At 46.9% G+C, this 18,445-nt stretch overlaps 3 protein-coding genes across 5 annotated transcripts in view; 1 reads left to right on the forward strand and 2 right to left on the reverse strand.

Annotated features, from left to right (window-relative positions):
- Positions 1-306: 306 nt before the first annotated feature.
- Positions 307-5,819, reverse strand: LOC120312672 (chymotrypsinogen 2-like). The gene is made up of 7 exons (XM_039353732.1): positions 5,665-5,819; positions 4,384-4,487; positions 3,799-3,878; positions 2,835-2,913; positions 1,846-2,026; positions 1,061-1,194; positions 307-510 (listed from the first exon to the last, which is right to left on the reverse strand). The coding sequence occupies exons 1-7, from the start codon at positions 5,714-5,716 to the stop codon at positions 349-351; spliced, it is 792 nt and encodes a 263-aa protein (XP_039209666.1). The 5' UTR covers positions 5,717-5,819; the 3' UTR covers positions 307-348.
- Positions 5,820-8,860: 3,041 nt separating this feature from the next.
- Positions 8,861-15,435, forward strand: LOC120312674 (chymotrypsinogen A-like). Its single transcript, XM_039353736.1, has 7 exons — positions 8,861-9,009; positions 9,678-9,781; positions 11,249-11,328; positions 12,320-12,398; positions 13,279-13,459; positions 14,018-14,151; positions 15,212-15,435. Exons 1-7 carry the CDS (start codon positions 8,940-8,942, stop codon positions 15,371-15,373), a joined length of 810 nt encoding a protein of 269 aa, XP_039209670.1. The 5' UTR covers positions 8,861-8,939; the 3' UTR covers positions 15,374-15,435.
- A 317-nt stretch (positions 15,436-15,752) lies between these two features.
- The window catches only part of BCAR1 (BCAR1 scaffold protein, Cas family member), a 38,647-nt gene continuing 35,954 nt past the window's right edge, over positions 15,753-18,445 (reverse strand). For all 3 annotated transcript variants that reach the window (XM_039353735.1, XM_039353734.1, XM_039353733.1), the window contains one exon: positions 15,753-18,235. In XM_039353735.1, coding sequence (XP_039209669.1) covers positions 17,717-18,235 — 519 coding nt within the window. In that variant the 3' untranslated portion in view covers positions 15,753-17,716. The remainder of the gene's footprint in view (positions 18,236-18,445) is intronic.

Raw genomic sequence — 18,445 nt, forward strand, 5'->3', positions numbered from 1 at the left:
ATGCCGTGCTTCAAGTGATCTTATCAAGGCATTGCAATTATTTTATATAATACAATTACATAATTATACATTATCTTATATAATATATAATTGTATTATAAGGCTTTATAATTATATTATCTGAATTCTTGAACTGCACCCACACATTTTATGAGCTGCCTCATACATGTTGAGCTGCACCTGTTGAATAACCACCGCTTTCTGATTAACAGCCACATCCCAAGAACCTGTTCAAGAACCCTGCTGCAATGCAGTTCTGAGACACTGCATGGAACATGAGGGGAAAAATAAATGACCGATTCAAAATGTGTTTGGCTGCTTTTATTGCTGTTCCATTACTGAGGAGTGTTAGTTATTAGCAAGGGTGGATTCAATGAAGGGCAGAAGTTCTGTAACGCGGGCATAGACCCCCGGGCTGGCTGGAGAGCAGGTGCTGCTGCCCCAGGAGACAATCCCAACCAGATTCCAGGCCCCATTCTTCTGACAGACCAGTGGACCACCAGAATCACCCTGCAGGAGAAACCAGAAAAGAAGGTTAGCGGCTGATGGAGCAGAGTGTTGGAAAGGAGGTCACAAGCAGCAGATCTTCAAGGATGGAGACAGTGGCCTCCTTGCTTCCCCAAGCCAAAGTGGAATGGCCAACTCCAGGGACAAATAAGGACCATAGGAGACTTGAAAACCTTTATACAAGTCCTTTGACCTTCTGAAGATAGTGAGAACTTCTCTAAAAGTTCACCAAATAGGAGATGACCTTCTGAAGATGGTGAGAAGGTTTCTAGAAGTTCACCAAGTGGGAGACAATCTGAGAATGGTGAGAAGTTCTCTAGAAGTTCACCAAGTAGCAGATGACCTTCTGAAGATGGTGAGAACTTCTCTAGAAGTTCACCAAATGGGAGACATGATGTTAGGAAGACAGATCTAAGGAAATGAGAAGAATCTATGTGGGGTAAAGATGGTTTTGTAAGAAAGATCTGCTCCAGATGGCAAAGAGCAGGAGTTCTGGGAAGATACACAACAACTGGCAGAAATTACAGAGTGGGATGACCAGAAAAGGCCATACCATACAAGATGATGCTCCTGCAGCCCCAGCACAGACCATGACATCAGCGATGCGGTTGCCCCAGAATTTCTTGCACTCCTGGTTGGTCAGCAGAGGAAGAGCCACCTGCTGCAATTTGTTGGGCGAGACCTTGTCTGAAATAGATCATCAAACACACAAAAATGAGAAAAGACACTCACACATCTATATCATCTCTGACTCTTGACTCGGGGATAAATCCATGCAGCCTCTCAATTTTAAAAACCCTTGAAATACCCTGCTTCAGCACAAAACCCTTTCAGACAAATGGCTGTCTAGTCTCTTCTTAAAAACCTCCAGTGTTGGAGCATTCACCGCTTCTGGAGGTAGGTTGTTCCCCTGAATAATTGTTCTCACTGTCAGGAAATTTCTCCTCAGTTCTAGGTTGCTTCTCTCCTTGGTTAGTTCCCATCCGTTGCTTCTTGTCCTGCCTTCAGGTGCTTTGGAGAATAGGTTGACATCTCTTCTTTGTGGCAGCCCCTGAGATATTGGAACATGGCTATCACATCACCCCTTGTCTTTCTTTTCATTAGGACTAGGAGTGACATGATAGCAGTCTTCCAATATTTGAGGGGCTGCCACAAAGAAGAGGGAGGGTCCACCTGTTCTCCAAAGCCCCTGAAGGCAGGACAAGAAGCAACAGGCGGAAACTAACCAAGGAGAGAAGCAACCTAGATAAATAAAATGACCCAGGTTCCTGTTCATCAGAGCTTCCCTTCCTGTCTCTTTTACTGCCTGTCCCCCAGGAAGGATAGCCCCCCTTTTACCAGTATGATGCAGATATCCCCATCCACTGGTGACGCAGGTCATCCCACCAGGGAAGGCGTCGGTGGCTTTTGGCAGACACACAGGGGACACACGAGCCGTCAGCCGGGCTGGGGTGGCCAGCTTGAGCAACGTGATGTCATTTCGGATGGTGAGCATGTTATACCGGGGGTTTTTGAAAACCTGACGGAGGAAAGGAAAGGATTTAGTCAAAGCCAAGACAGAGCTGGGATCACGTCTCGGAAATGGCTCTTGTGGCACCAATTACCTAAATGGATGACATGGACACATCCCTGCGTCGTCTTGAAGGTTTTTTTGTTTTATTTTTGTTTTATTTTCAGGCCGCCCCTCTTGTCCAGACACAACTCTGGGCAGCTTACCGACATTAAAATAATAAAGCAAAAAATAACAACAGTAATAACTACCGTTAAAAGATGGGGAGGAGGGGGACACGAAGTTAATAGCGAGAGGTGGGGGTCTTTCCTAACCTAGTGGCCCCCTCCATTGCTGCAGCCCCGTCATTGGGCAGAGCCAGGTCTTCAGGCCTTGTGGTTTCTTCTTCAGAGGTAGCTTTTCAACCTCCGAACATAATGTGTAATGTTGGTTTTCCCTAATCTCCCATCCAAATAGTAACCGAGTCTGAACCTGCTTAGCTCTTTTTACATCTTCCAAACGTTGGCTAGCTGTGTCTCATCAACCTGGACTCCCTCCTCATGAGCTCAGTTCCTGGTGACTTCATGAACATCTCCAGGCCATTCGTTTCTTCTAGGAAGCTTCTTGAACCTCCCAATCTAGTCAACAGCCTAATTTCTTTCCACGTAGTAACCACACTCTTCGTTACAACCCATGAATTCATGAGACCGTCTATTCAGGCTGTGCCCCAAGAAAGCTATTTTAGCACCCTTGTTGTGATGCTCATTCTGCAAGGCTGCGCAGCCTGATGGGCATTTTTGTCCCAAAGATGCTTCCATGTCACAGATGCCCTGCTCACCTTGGCTATCTTGATGACCTGAACGTCTTCCCCAGGAGTACTTTTGTCAAATGCGCCCAGCACCACCAAGTGGCTTGTCCTGGCACAGAAGTGGGAAATTAGGGGAAAAAAAGATATCCGTTAATTAAGAATGCACAGGAAGAGTTGAGCTCTCCAGCCCTGTGCAGCTGGATAAGATCAAGGAAGCAGGAACAGATTTCATCTGGGATAAAAGCTACAGTACTCAACTTTAATAAAGAACACAGAATAAGAGAGTTGGAAGGGACCTTGAGGTCTTCTAGTCCAATCCCCTGCTTAAGACCCTGTGCCATCTGGATGAATGTCAGTCCAATCTATTTTTGAAAACGTGCAGTAATGGAGCCCCACAACTTCCCAAGGTAAGCCATTCCACTGATTAATTGTTCTCACTGATAGGAAATTTCTACTTAGTTCTAGATTGGATCTCTCTTTGATTATCTTCCAATTGTTACTTCTTGTCCCGCTCTCAGGTGCTTTGGAGAATAGGTTGACCCCTCTCTTCCTTGTGGCAGCTCCTCAAATATTGGAACACTTCTATCCTGTCTCCCCTAGTCCTTCTTTTCATTAAACTAGACATACCCAATTCCTGCAACTATTCATTGAACATTTTACCCTCCAATCCCCTAATCATCTTGGTTGCTCTTCTCTGCACCCTTTCTAGAGTCTCAACATCTTTTTTTAATCATGGTGACTCAAATTGGATGCAATATTCCAAGTGCAGTCTCATTAAGGGTCTTAATGATTTTCTAAGGATGGCAATGAAGCACAGAAGCATTTGAGGAAGTGAAAATTAAGATTTATGCTGTCTAGGAAACGCTTTCTTAAGGGCCTTGTTGTCTATATGATCTCTACATTGTTGACCCCCAAGCCTAGAGAGGACCTAGTTCCTCAGAAATTTGAACCTCAGAACCTCTCTGGTTAAATCTTTCAAAAGCACCATTCTTACCTGACACCGCAGTGGGCAGCAGTGACCACCCAATTCTCATTGATCAGGGAACCTCCACAGAAATGGAAGCCAGTCTTGTCCTACAGAATGGAGCAGATTGAGTGGACCGTGAGAAAAACGTCGTGAAATGCTCAGCTTCTCAGTTCTCCAGCCCTCTGGGCAGTAGACCCAAGACTGTCAACAGTTTATTTGCCCCACTGATCCTCCCCACATTTGCCATCTGTCCTGATGACCACAGTTGCTATAGAGCTTCCCTTCTCCATCACTTTAGATCAATGATCCTCAACCTTAGCAACTTTAAGGTGAGTGGACTTCAACTCCCAGAATTCCCCAGCCAGAAAGCATGGAGACTAAAACATGAAGAACAGCTGCAGGTCTTGGGTTTGGCTAGTCTATTTGGCTAGCAGGTTCCCCTGCTTCAGCAAGGTCCCTTCCAACTATTCTATTCTATTCTATTCTATTCTATTCTATTCTATTCTATTCTATTCTATTCTATTCTATTCTATTCTATTCTATTCTATTCCATTCCATTCCAAATTGTCTTCCAAATTTCCAGGCAAAGCAAAGCATGTGCTGCGTTCTTACCTGCAGGGAGACCTGCCAAGGCCATGAGCCGGGCACGGCATCTTCCCCATTGACTATCCGGGCATAGGCAGTGATTGAAGGAGTGATGGCGGGAACACCACAACCTGGCAATGAATCAGAATGTTAATCCTGGGGGGGGGTCTTTGACCTGGACTCAGACCTGGGAGGAGGGCAATTTTCCTTTGAACCTGTTATTGCTAAGGGATAGAGCCCAGTTGTGTAAATAGTTGTGTAGTGAACACAGTAGCTGTAAATCAGAACAAATCCAGTGGGGTCTTCCATATCTAGGACGCCTGCAGGTCTGGAGTTACAAAAGGCAGACTTTTGTAGAAATTTGAGTCATGCACTTGTGACTGGAGAATCCAGGTAGCATCTTAAGTCGATGGTAATAGCTGAAAAGGACTGATGGAGAGGCAGTTGCCAACCCCTGGATTTTAGTTGAGTTGTGCTTAGTGTTGCAAGGGTGCAGTGGCTCAATGGTTAAGACACTGAGTCTTGGACTGTTAAAAGTCTATAGTTCAGCACTTCAAGACCCGACTGGCACAAGGTGGACTGAGCTCCCGTCAAGTGTCTCAGCTCCTGCAAATGCAAGTAGATGAATAGGTACTGCACACAGCTGGACCTCAACCTACGACTGCAATTGAGCTGAAAATTGATGTTGTTAAGTAACAAATTTCTCACTTAACAACAAAATCTTGGGCTCAATTGCGGTCGTAGGTTGAGGTCTAGCTATGTGCAGTACCTATTCAGTGTGCAGTACTTATTTGGCCCCATTTTACGACTTTTCCTGCCACATTTGCTAAATGAGTCACTGCAGTTGTTAAATCAGTAACACCGTTGTTAAATGGATCTAGTTTCCCCATTGACTTTGCTTGTCAGAAGGTCACAAAAGGGGATCCCGTGACCCTGGAACACTGCAAACCGTCATAAATGTGAGTCAGTTGCCAAGCATCCGAATGTAAATCACGTCGCCCTGGGGATGCTGCAATGGTCATAAGTGTGAAAAACGGTCATAAGTCACTTTTTCAGTGCCATGGTAACTTTGAGCAAACAAACCGTTATAAGTCGAGGACTCTCTGTAAAGCCCTCAAGGACCCCTTTACCTTTGTGCTTAGTTTGGTTGAAGGCCATGAATGGAGAGTCCTTTCCAGAGATGCCCAAGGGAGCTTCCAGCCCCCTGCCTACCCTCGGGGACCGATCTCAAACCACCCGTAGAGAAACGGATGCTGGGTCTCCTTCCCCACCACCAAGTGCAAGAAAGAAGAAGCTTACGGTACTCACCCCTGGCAACACCGAGGAGAGCCAAGCAGGAGAGCAGCCAGACCAGGGCCATCTTGTTTCCCGAAAGAACGAGGAGCCGGGTAGAAGCCGTGCATCCTCATATAGGGAGCGGGGGGGGGGCAGGGGGCAGAGAAGAGGGCTGGCTCAGGCTGGTTTGCTACCATCTTATCGCTTGAAGACCTTGAAGATAAGCTCAGCTCCCCAGGGTCAGGCCAGGTGGGTGGATGGGCAAGGGGCCAGGTGACATGGCATGAAGACAACCGTAAGGGGGTAGGCTGTATGTGAGGCAGAAGGTTTTTGCTGAAAGCCTCACCCTTCAGGCTTGCAGCCCGTCAACCTGGGTGCGAATATAGCCCTCTGTCAGCCCTGCAAGAATGGAATGGAATGGAATAGAATAGAATAGAATAGAATAGAATAGAATAGAATAGAATAGAATAGAATAGAATAGAATAGAATCAGACTTGGAAGGGCCTTTGTAGACCATTCTAATCTAATAGACTGAATTATGTACTGTAGTGGCCTCTTCCTTGAAGACACGTCCTGATTAGCTGAGTCCCCTGGCATTTTTAAGCCACACTAAGGGAATCTGTCTGAGCTCAAGTACCAAAGCAAGTAGATTTTGGTGGTGGCCTGGGAGGCCACCATCAAGTCCTAGAGACCCAGACTAGGCTGAGAAGCCAACAAGACATCCTAGAAGAAGCCAAAGGAAGCCACATTCATGTTCTTCTCACGAAAACTGTCCATGAAGGTCTTGGGAATTGAGCCTGATTCAGAGCTGACTTCACTTTGGGTATCTTGTAGGTTGCTCTCTGGTTATCTTGGCCTTGAACATTGTAAATCCCTGAGAGCAAAGTTTGCATTCCCTGTGGATATCTTTTTATGATTTAACAAAAAGATGGTAGTCAGCTCTACACTCGATGTATCCTTTTGGAAACTGTGCTGAACTGCACAGTGTGAGACTTATTTAATTCTTGTCATTAAGAAAGCCTAAATTTTTAATATGACCCATTTAATATATTTGAGATGCCCCAATTTGCAGCTTACCCGGTTGCTTCCATCCAGCCAAAATCCTCTCCATGGGTGAAGAAAATAATGTTGGTGTTCCTGTGTGTGTAGGTGTGTAAATGTGCATGTGTGGGGAGCTAAGACTGATGAGAACTTCCAGGAAAGGAGGTAGAAATGTTGAAAGGAGGGCAAGAAAATAATCTGGAACAGGGAAAAGACAGGCACAAATTGCTTCACATATTTTCACATATGTAGTCTGGACTCCTTAATAACAGCAAGGGATCCTCAGGGGAAAACAAGAGAAAAAAAATGCTACTCAAGGCTTGTAAAACAAGGTTGGCTTAGTGAGTATCTGGGATGAACTCTGAATGCAAAGTTTCCTGTCCTTTGTGCCATCCCAAAGTGAGATTGGTATAGTATTCCCACAACAGGCCCTTCCATGGTTAACCTAATCTTGGTTCTTGGATCAGTTCTTTCCTTTGGTTTATGCAACATACATTGAAGAAGGAAGGAGGGAAGGGAGGGAGGGAGGGAGGAAGGAAGGAAGGAAGGAAGGAAGGAAGGAAGGAAGGAAGGAAGGAAGGAAGGAAGGAAACAGGACAGGGAAGGGAGGAAGGAAGGAAGAATGAAAGGGAAGGGGGGCAGATAGGAAAGGAAGAAGGAGGGAAGGAAGGAAGGAAAGGAAGGAGAGAGTGGAGGAAGGAAGCAGGACAGGGAAGGAGGGAAAGAAAGAAGGGAGGGAGGGAGGGAGGGAGAGAGAGAAGGAAGGAAGGTAGATAGGTGTTGGATCATTCTAAACCAGTGTTTCTCAACCTTGACAATTTTAAGGCATGTGGACTTCAACTCTCAGAATTCCACAGCCAGCAATTCTGGCTGTGGAATTCTGGGAGTTGAAGTCCATATGCCTTAAAATTGTCAAGGTTGAGAACCACTGTTCTAAAGGTCTAAACATGATTATGACGCAATCTTCTAATGGAGATGCTGTTCATTTGTATCCAAGGAGACCTGTGGGAACTTGGAGCTGTGTGAACATGACTCCTGGAAGGGAACAGAGGACTGGATAGCTGGCAATAGTGGCTGCCCGTCTCCAGCTATTGGCAGGGAGAACCCTTGCATAAGAGGAGCAGGTGTTCACTTTAGCTGTGAACGTTCCAACATGAAACAGGTGTGTTGTTGGGGAAGGCCAGGTAACCTCTTGAGGTGACCCTGTCACTGGAGGAGCAGTTTGGGCGATAACGCTTCCCTTTCTAGTGCCAACATCTGTCACCAAGCTGGCATCAAGAAACAGCTTTTACTAAGCAGGTGCTCTTCCTGGAATTTCACAGCTGATCCGGAGGTCATTGCCTTCCATTCCAACCCTGCAGAGTTCTCCCTCTTTTTTTTTTTCCATTGATCATGAGCCAGCCGTGTGCAGCAGCAGCCAAAAAAGCTAACAAAATCCTGGGTTGTATAAACAGAGGCATAGAATCGAGATCACGAGAAGTACAATTACCGCTTTATAAAACCCTAGTAAGACCACACCTGGAATACTGCAGCCAATTTTGGTGACCATATCACAAAAAAGAGAGTTTGGAAAAAATTCAAAGAAGAGCAACTAAGATGATCAGGGGCCTGGAGACTAAAACATACGAAGAACGGCTACGGGATTTGGGTCTGGCTAGTCTAAGGAAAAAAAAGAAATAGGGGAGACATGATAGCAGTATTCCAGTATTTGAGGGGCTTCCACAAGGCAGAGGGGGCCAGGTTGTTCAACAGGGCACCAGAGGACAAGAAACACTGGTTGGAAAATGACCAAAGAGAGAAGCAACCTGGAATTAAGGAGAAACGTCCTGACAGTGAGGACAATCAACCAGTGGAACGGCTTGCCTCTAGAAATCATGGGCGCTCCATCACTGAATATTTTTAAGAAGAGGCTGGACAGTCACTTGTCTGAGATGGTATAGGTTCTCCTGCTTGAGCAGGGGGCTGGACTAGAAGATCTCCAAGGTCCCTTCCAGCTCTATTCTATCCTATTGATGTCTCAATACCCTCATATGCGCGTTACAAGGTCCTGCCAATTATTGATTGTATTATCAAGAGGCCGGTGTGTCCATTCCCACGGACGTGTGAGCCCTGGACCACCCGTGTCACAGGCTGCAGTGGAAAACTCAGCAGAATGTTGTGTGCTGGGTATACAGACCTTTGTAAACTTTTTCCACACACACACTATATAAAAGTAGCAGCACCTGTATCTTCCCTTCCACGAAGTTGCCAACTCTGAAGGTTCAAACATGGCTGCTTTGTGGTTGTTACCCTGCCTGGCATTTGTCAGTGCCGCAGTTGCTTTTACTCTGCCACCACGTAAGTATCCAGCCCTTTGTGAATTTTTCCACAGTCCCTGGTGTGGGGAACATCATCCCCATCCCTGGCTGAATTATCCAAGATTTGGTCAGCTAACTAGCTGTCGAGAACTTAGAAGTACCATTACTGGTAGTCTAATTGCTAGGCAGTTCTTCAGCGATTCGCCCCTGATTTTGTGACCATTTATGCCAGGGGTAGGCAACCTTGGCTCTTTTATGACTTGTGGACTTCAACTCCCAGAATTCCCGAGCCAGTGCTGACTCAGGAATTCTGTGAGTTGAAGTCCACGAGTCATAAAAGAGCCAAGGTTGCCTACCCCTGGTTTATGCCATGGTCATTAAGCAAATGCAGCTTCCTCCATTGACTTTTCTTGTCATCGGCTGGCTGGGAAGATTGCAAATGCTGATGGCACGATCCTGGGAATCTGTCGTTCATAAATATATGCCAGCTGCCCAAATTTCGATCACATGGCTGTGGAGATGCTGCGTCCATCATAACTGTTAGGATCAGTGGCAAGTTCCTTTTTTCAATGGAAGAGAATCCTTATCTGCCCCCCCCCCTCTTTCCTGGTTGCTTTCGTCTGTATCGCTCCTAGGGGGACGTTGGTGGCCACTAACTCAAAGCCAACTGCAGAATTTGGGAAAGTTGATCTTCTCTGTTGCTTGCAGCCTGCGGGGATCCTGCAATCAAGCCCGTGATCACAGGCTACTCCCGGATCGTCAATGGAGAGGATGCAGTGCCCGGATCGTGGGCTTGGCAAGTGTCCTTACAGGTAATGGGCATGGGGAAGGGATGGCTGCTTTGCCTCTTGCTTGACGCTTTCTCTTCCAGAAGCTTCCAACTGTGGCCTGGCTTCCTCAATGTGGCAGGGCTTAATGAAAGAGGTGGCAGAGCCTCTGACCATGCGCAGAATGCACACGCCACAGAGCTAAAGCTTGAATAAGGCTTCTGCTCGCACCACCTTCCAAGTGCAAATGAACTACTACACACTAGCACCAAGCATTTCCACATGAAGCTTTTATTGTATCACTGGCACACCTTCTGCACAACATTTTACGAGGCCTCCAGATGGCATTCTCTTCCGTTTCCTTCTTCCATGTGGTCTCCCCGCTTTCCCTTCTGATTTTATTTTAATCACAGATTAAAGCCCCCCAGGGGAGGCTTGATGTTCTGTGCAGTCTATTTCACGTTCCCCCCCAAAACAAAATACCCATGCAAGGATATCTGTGGCAGGTGGTCAGAAATGCCACAATGGCAGCTGCAATAGTGCGCTCTTTTGCTTTTCGTGGACATCACATACACAGTTCTTGCCTAACGGAAGATAAAACCGGGAAATTCTTTTTTTCTTTTTCTTTTTCAAAAAGGCTGTGTTATTTGCGTGTATCTGCCTGTGTGTCTGTGAAATTTTCTATCAATTGGAGGGTGACCTGGCACCCCTGAATTTTTATTTCCTTATTTCTCTCCAATTGGTGGGCCTCTCCATGTTTCCCCCCAAGGCTGGAATCCAAGGGCTCAGCTCTGTTTTTGCAGGGTCCTGATTCTCCCGCTTTCAGAGAATCAGCCTGGCCAATTGTCCATGAATGCCTCACAGGATCCCTGAGAAGAAATGGCCTTTCTCAGCAGAGCAGAAGCAGGGAGCCAGTTCCTCAAGAGCTTCGGTTGAATCTCTGAGCCAGCCAAGAGGTCCCTTCAAAGGCCAGCGAAGAACTTGGGCATCTGCCTGTCTTGTAGGCAAAGACGCAGCTTCCTTGTATAAGCCTTAGGAACAAGCTCGTATCTATGTACCTGGCAGAGATGTGAAAAAAAATCAGAATGGCAGCTACGATGATGTGACGGAAGATTTCCTCATTATTTTATGTGCTTCATGATCCAGAGCTAGGATTGTTTTCTTGTGGCTGCCATCTTAACTTTTTTTAAACCATATTTTGGGGATATCCCTGGAAGGTAGAAGAGACATTATGAAGAGATTGTGAAACTGACTAGAACAGATTATGGAATTGCCTAGACCTGATTCTGAACCCCATTGGGGATAAGGGCTTCAGCAATTAAATCCTGGTGGGGTGGTCAGACTACCTGTTTCAGGAGGACTTGAACAGGAGGCTCAAAGTGCTGGATCCATTATGGCCTTGTTTAGTTCGGAATAGCTCCCCAGGGCCATGCAGTGTGTGTCTCTTGTCAGCTACACCCTGACATGGGCTCTGTGGGTCTCACATTTTCTTTGCGTTGGCTTTCCTCACAGGAGCCAAGTGGATGGCACTTCTGCGGTGGCTCTCTGATTAACGAGAACTGGGTGGTGACAGCTGCCCATTGTGGGGTGACGTGAGTATCCATCTTCTTCCTTGCTGTGGGGAGATTATGTTGTTCCCCAAACTGGGTCTTAGCTTGGCGTCAAAGCCAATTAATCACACCAAACCCAAGGTATGGAAAAACAGACTTTTATTTTGGTACCAAAGATGAAAGTCACCCCGGCTTTGAATGCGAGGCCCTGTTTACAGTTTTATAGCAGTTTTTATCATCAAAGGTGAGTTTCATACACCCAACCCATCCCTTTTCCCTCCCCCTGATAATACACGCATAACATATAATATTGATTGGCTACCAGGATTGCAGCTCCCTAAAGCTTCTAGTTTCCTGTGCCAGCTATGTGGTTGTTACCATTTCTTGTAAATGAAGCGCAGCATCCTGGCTAAGTGGTTAAACCTGTGAATCTGTCTCACTTCATTGTCCCTGCACACCCCATTCCCCGCAGTTCCCCCCCCCTCGTTAGCAAACTTGTCTGCAAAACCTTCAGTGAGCAGAAGGGAAAAAAGCAGTTAAAGGAAAAGTTGTTTAAGAGTTTAAGAGTAAATGCTTCTTCTTATAATTCATCTTGCTCGCTCCCATGTCCATCACAACCACACCTGGGTCCTATCTCCACACAGGACCCTTCCTCTGATCCCCATTCTTTCATCTGATCCTTCAATTACAACAGGCAGTGGATCTTGTAGGGGAGATATCTGGGGCAATAATATACATGAGCTACTGTGGGAAGAAAAGTCAAGTTGTGTGGTGATCCCATCATCCACAGCCAGGCATCAGCATCTTAGAAGGACATTCAGTTCAGAGAAGGTTTTCCATTAAATCCAAACCGCTCCACCGCCTGAATGGGAAATCTTCTGAAAGACCCTCAGGGACTTCAGCCCTAATTTTATATTCCCTATTCTGGGAGCTTGAGGTCACCTACCCACTTCTGCAGGTTGATGCCAAGCCATGCTGTGCCCGTGCTTTCTTGATGCGTGCCCAGCATTCACTTTTTGTTGGCCTCCCACAGGACCAGCGATGTTGTGGTGCTTGGAGAATTTGACCGCAGCTCTCCTGAAGAGGACATACAGAGGCTGCCTGTTCAGGAGGTGGGTGAAGTCACCAGATGTCTTAGGCCCAGGACTCTTCAGTATCTTCATCAATGATTTAGAGGAGGGAATTGAAGGGGAACTCGTCTAAGTTGCAGAGGACACCAACTGGCAGGAGTAGCCAACACCCCAGAAGACAAACTCAAGATCCAAAAAGATCTTGACAAACTTGAACAATGGGCCCTATCCAAAAAAATGAGTTTCAATGTGGAGAAAAGCAAAGTTTTACACTTAGGCAAGAAAAACCAAATGAACAGGTACGGATTAGGCGAGACCTGGCTCAAAAACAGTAACTGCGAGAGGGACCTTGGAGTCCTAGTGGATGATCACTTAACCATGAGCCAGCCATGTGCGGCAGCAACCAAAAGAGCTAATACAATCCTGGGTTGTATAAACAGAGGCATAGAATCAAAATCACGTGAAAGATTAGTACCACTTTATAATATTTAGAATATTGCATCCGGTTTGGTCATCATGACACAAAAAAGATGCTGAGATCCTAGAAAGGATGCAGAGAAGAACAGCCAAGATGATTAGGGGACTAAAACATATGAAGAACGGTTGCAAGAAGAGATTACACAGTCACTTGTCCTGAATGGCATGGGGTCTCCTACTTGACCAGGTGGTTGGACTAGGAGACCCCCCCAAAGGTCCCTTCCAACTCTGTTATTCTATCTTCTGTTACTATAATTTTATACCACAAATAGTATTAGCATTCATAACTTTGATTTCCTGACCTGGAAATCAAAAGGCTGGCAAAGGGTGATGGGCAAACCTATAAGCAAAGATAAGTCAGGAGGGACATAATGATCTCCCAGACTTCCTCCACCTCACCATCTCCTTCTTTGCAGCCTTAACAGCTTCTCTCTTCTCCCACCAGTTCTTTATCCACCCTGACTGGGACTCCGCACAGCTCACCAACGACATCGCCCTCATCAAGCTGGCCACCCCTGCCAAGTTCACTGAGACAGTGTCTCCCGTGTGCCTGACCGATGCCACAGACTCCTTCAAGGGTGGAGACCTTTGTGTCACCACTGGCTGGGGCAAGACACGCTACAATGGTGGGTCTTGGCTATTGTACAACCTGAGGGAATAGGTGGCACCAGAGGGCCAAGGGAAGGGAAGAGGTGCAAATGAGACAGAGGAATAGAGGGGAGAAGAAGGAGGGGAGTGGTGAGGAGAGGGCAGTGGCAAATAAAAGAGAGGAGGGGAGGGGAGAGAAGAGGAGAGGTTTCTTCTAGCCAAAATCATCAACTCAACAATGAAGTTATTATTTTCTGCACAGCACTGGATTACAAAAATCCTGCCCTGGAAACATCACATTTGACATTCAGCTGAAGGGAAATAACAGAGGGAGGAAGCCGGGGAAACAGGAAGATAAGTGGCTTTCTCTCTTGTCACTACAGGCTGCAACAATAGGCCCAAGGTGTGTTGTTGTGTCTCCAGCATAATGCAAACAGGGATCTGGGGGAAGAGCCAAGAAAAACCTAACATAGTGCAGCTGATTAGCCTTCTGGGACAAGTTCTGAGCTTGGGGGAAGGCAGAGAGCAGCCAGAGATGGATCAGATCCTTTGCACCGGAAGCCTTCTGCCTGCTGATTTAATCTTTTCTCTTGCAGCTTTCGACACCCCGAGCAAGTTACAACAAACCGCCCTGCCTCTCCTGTCCAATGAGCAGTGCATGGAATTTTGGGGCAGCAAAATCACTGATTCCATGATTTGCGCGGGTGGGGCAGGCTCTTCTTCATGTATGGTGAGCTCCCCAACCCCAAATCTCCTCCATTTGCTTATCCCTGTTTTTTAGGATACTCTTACTGGGGTTGCAAAAATTTAAACCCCATCTACTTTAAGAAGCTGCTATATTTGGGCTTGGATAAAAAACTAGTTTCCTATTAAGTACCAAGTAGTTCAAGGAAATAGTAGAGCTGCTCTATTTGGTCTGTAATCCTCCAAATGTCCGCTAGAGGGCAGCAGAGGATTAGAGTTGTCCAGATGTGTTAAGATGTGTGGACTTGCAAGTTCCAGAATGCCCCAGTCTGCAGTCCAGGTATCTTAAAACTGATCTAGACCAGTAGTCCTCAACCTTTTCTTCAACAGGGCCCCCCCTTAAATACCTTTTGTGGCCATGGACCTACAAGACTTAACTCAAGATTTCAATCGTAAGGTTTCTTCAAGCCTTCATGGACCCCCTGTGACAACATCATGGCTCCCCCAGGGGGCTCTGCAGGCCACAGGTTGAGAACCACAATCTAGACAACCCTAATCCTTTGCTGCCCTCTAGTGGACCTTTGAAGGATTACAACCCAAATATTGTAGTTCTACTATTTCCTTTGACTTGGTACTTAATAGGAAACTGGTTTTTTAATCCAGGCCAGGGACTAAGGTTCACCCAACATTTTGTGGGGAGCCAGTCACACTGGGTAAGCTGGGATTTTCCATTTTTCCCAGGTTGAAGTTGGATGGCTTTAAAAAAAAACAGTCGTAACACACTTAGATGGATTAATCATTCACCCGAGTTTCTCAAGACATCGCATGATAAACTGCCAAAGAGGGCTGGTTTACACAAGCCACATAGAAACTAACCAGGTTTACACTAGACAAGCTTAGCGGGTGGCACAAATGCAGCCGTTAGATTTTTCATTAACTTGGTTCCTAAAGCGCAACCTGCTTTAAGCCCACATTTCAGCCAAACCTGGAATCTCCAGCCGCTGAATGGGAAAAATCGGGGCCAATCACACCCCTAAAACTCTGCCTGATAGAAAAAAGTGGGGTCTTCGGGGAACTCAAATAGTTTTTGTTTTTGGCATCCGCAGGGTGACTCTGGCGGACCGCTGGTGTGTCAGAATGGCAACATTTGGAAGCTGGTGGGCAGCGTTTCCTGGGGCAGCAGCTACTGCTCGGTCACCACGCCAGCTGTCTACGCTCGGGTCGCTGTCTTGCGTGACTGGCTGGAGAGCACCATGGCTAATAACTGAGCTGGCTGAACCTGGGAGAAGGAGAGGCGGCAATGAATGCATTAAAACTGTTTTTCCCTTGAGCCTCGTCCTTGTCTTGCTTATGGGCGGACCACCCAAGACAGAAGGATCTCTCTGGGGAAGGTGCGCTTCAATAAATCCTGAACGTAAACCGGCACAAAAATGGATGGCACTGTGCCGCACAAGAATGGGGCAGGGCTAGTGAGTATCATGCAAGCGCTAGCCTCACCCCATTTGGATCACATGCGTGCTCGTGGCCCCATGCACGTGCGCATGCATGCACACATGTAAAATGCTTCCCCCTCCCTTTCCTTCCAGTCAGCCAACCAAGAAAGGTTGGTGACCTCTCTTCTAGGGAACAAGAGAACACACATCATGGGCAATCTTGCACAATTTATTCAATAGTTCACATATCAGCACCACAATCGCAGCAAGGGGAATCTTTCCATCCCCACCGATACAGGGCAGAGGCACCTCTTCCAGTATCACACCTCAATCTGTTAAATTTCAACAAGACCGAGCGAGGCAGGTTGAAACCAGGTGGCTTGGTAGAGGGACCACGAATAGTCAGGTCACGAGAAGATCCCTTGGACCGTTCCTCTCTCCAGGCGTTCTCGGGGTTGAACTGGGCGATTGTCAAACGAATGGCTGCTTTCCATGCTGGCCTTTGGGATTTCAATCTTGTGAGAACTATACATAGTCCTGGCGAACAGGGAATTGCATTCAGTTATGCATTTTAAAAGGAACAGATTTGTAACTCATAATCAGCTGGAAAACAATGATTTTCTAACAATGGACAATGGGTTTCTTTCCACTGGACTTTCTACACTGAGAGAGGAACTTGGAATTTTTTTTAGCACAGCTGAAAGTCACAGGAAACTGAGCCACTCAAAAAACTCTGAATCTGAGCCAGAAGTAACATCAGAATTGCTCATTTTCAAGCAACTCCTGGTCCTCTAGCTTTGGCTGGATAGGCCCCTTCTCCGTAACTTTCTTTTATGCCCTGCAACAGGTCATTCTCAGACACCAAGAGAGGTAAACAGAAGACTTGACATTCTTAATGGAACCCTAGACAAACTGTCCCATTAGGTTGCCATGTGGCTGATGGTTCCTCATCCAAACAAAGAAACAGAATAACCATAATCGGGCAAAAAAGCAGGAGCAACTTCCAACTTCCTAACAAGATGGGAATCTGCAGAAAATCAGAAATCTCCCTTTCCTTCCCAGCAGACAAGTGGGTGGTGCTGTTGAATGGGGAAGGGAGTGAGGGATTGCCAGACTGACTGGGAAACTGTCACAGAAAGTTGAAAATGAAGATCATGTGACCACAGCAGCCGCAGACAGTAGCACTGGTGAAAGCAGCCACATCTTTCCCAGATTCCATTCCCTTGGGAGTCCTGGATTTTGGACATATTCTGTAAGTTAGCCCATTTCAGGTACCGTGGTTCAAAAATGGTTGTCTTATGATCTATCATTTCAACCAGTTAAAGATTATGTCAACAAGAGTTTTAGTAGTATACAGATTCTGCAAAAGCTTTTCAGTGCCCCGTGCTCTTGTGCATGGCTGAAGCAGTTTTCCTATGACGGAGCTGAATTTTTCCTTTCAGGAGAAGCACACAAAGGCCTCCTTTTCCTAAAGAAACCCATTCTGCAAGGTGCTAAAAAACGGTTGGCTTTGCTCCAGTACAGCCAAAAATCTTTTTTTTAAAAGTATTGCAAACACTTCAATTTGGGGGGGGGGGAGGCTGGTTTTACATCAAAGGTGTATGTGTGTGTGTTTTAAAGCCTGGATGAAACTGGGGAGAAAATGCTCTGAAACCTTGGCAGAAATGTCCAAGCACCAAGACTGCTGCCTTTGTCTTCTCCAAGCCAGGAAGGCCATGGAAAGAAGCTGCTAACCATCAATTATCAGCCCAGAAACCCTGAGGGGACACTCTACCTCCTCCCAATCACTCGGGCAAATTCAAACTGGGGGCAGACAGGTCAACAGCCACCACCTCTCTTTCACATTCACACATGCGCCATGGAGAAGACTCTCTCTTAGGTCCCAATAGACTGGATTGCAAGTTTCTTTATTTGATTTAAATACCGATCATTAGCCAAACAGTTCTGGAATCAAACAGGAAAATATAATTATTTGTCCCCTACAAAGGACGATGAGACTGTCTTCTTGGCTGCAGCAAGACTTGGGAGGGGGGGTCAGGGATCCACAACTGACATGGTCTGTGTCCACCAAGGAAGGAGTGCCTCCCCCCTCTTCCTCTAGGGCAGCACTTCAGCGGGCAGGTAAACCGGACAAAATATTTACAATCCATTCACTCATCCAGGAACTTCTCTGCTTCTTCACAGGGCAGCCAGTTGCCCCAAGACCATCCGGAATTGCTGAGTGCTGTTTGCCAGCTCGTGAACCCGCTCTACCATGTCTTTGGCAGCAGCCGGGGATGGGTACTGGAGGGCAGCCGTCTTGGTGCTGGCCACAATCTCCTTGAGCAGGTCGCAGAGAAGGTTGCTGTAATGGGTGACTTTCTGGCGGACCTCCTGCGCCTTGGCCTGGCGAGACAGGGTGTCCCCGATGAAGACCAACTTGTGGGCGCTCAGGATGACGAACTTGCTGTGTGCCACGAAGATCTTGGGCGGCTGGTTTGTGTTCACGGCAGTGAAGAAGGCGTCCACGGCGTTGGTCAACGTCGTGAGGTTGGCCTCACACTGTTCCAGGTAGAAGAGCAGCAGCTGCCGGTCGGAGGGGCCCAGGGCTGTGCTGCCCCCCCGCACGTGGGGGTAGTGTTGTGGGGGTGTCCAGTTGGACAGGTCGTTGTCAATAGGGCGGGTGACCTCCTGTTCCAGTCGCTCAAATTGCTTCAGCTGTGGGCAGAAGGGCAAAGCGTCAAGTTTTGAAGTACAGCTTTGCTGGTGTGAGGGGAGAGGTTTGGAACGCAGACATCAAAGATTAAGAAGCCAGGCCGTGAGACTTAAGGCCGTTACACCAGATGTCTGGCCAGACCTGGAGAAGCTTTCTCATAACAATATTTTTCTACTTGATTGGGCAACGTGACCTGACCCAGAGAGAGGAGG

This window comes from Crotalus tigris, unplaced genomic scaffold, assembly GCF_016545835.1.
Source record: "Crotalus tigris isolate CLP2741 ecotype Arizona unplaced genomic scaffold, ASM1654583v1 scf7180000018525.42219311030:4301911, whole genome shotgun sequence".
Classification (NCBI taxonomy): Eukaryota; Metazoa; Chordata; class Lepidosauria; order Squamata; family Viperidae; genus Crotalus; species Crotalus tigris.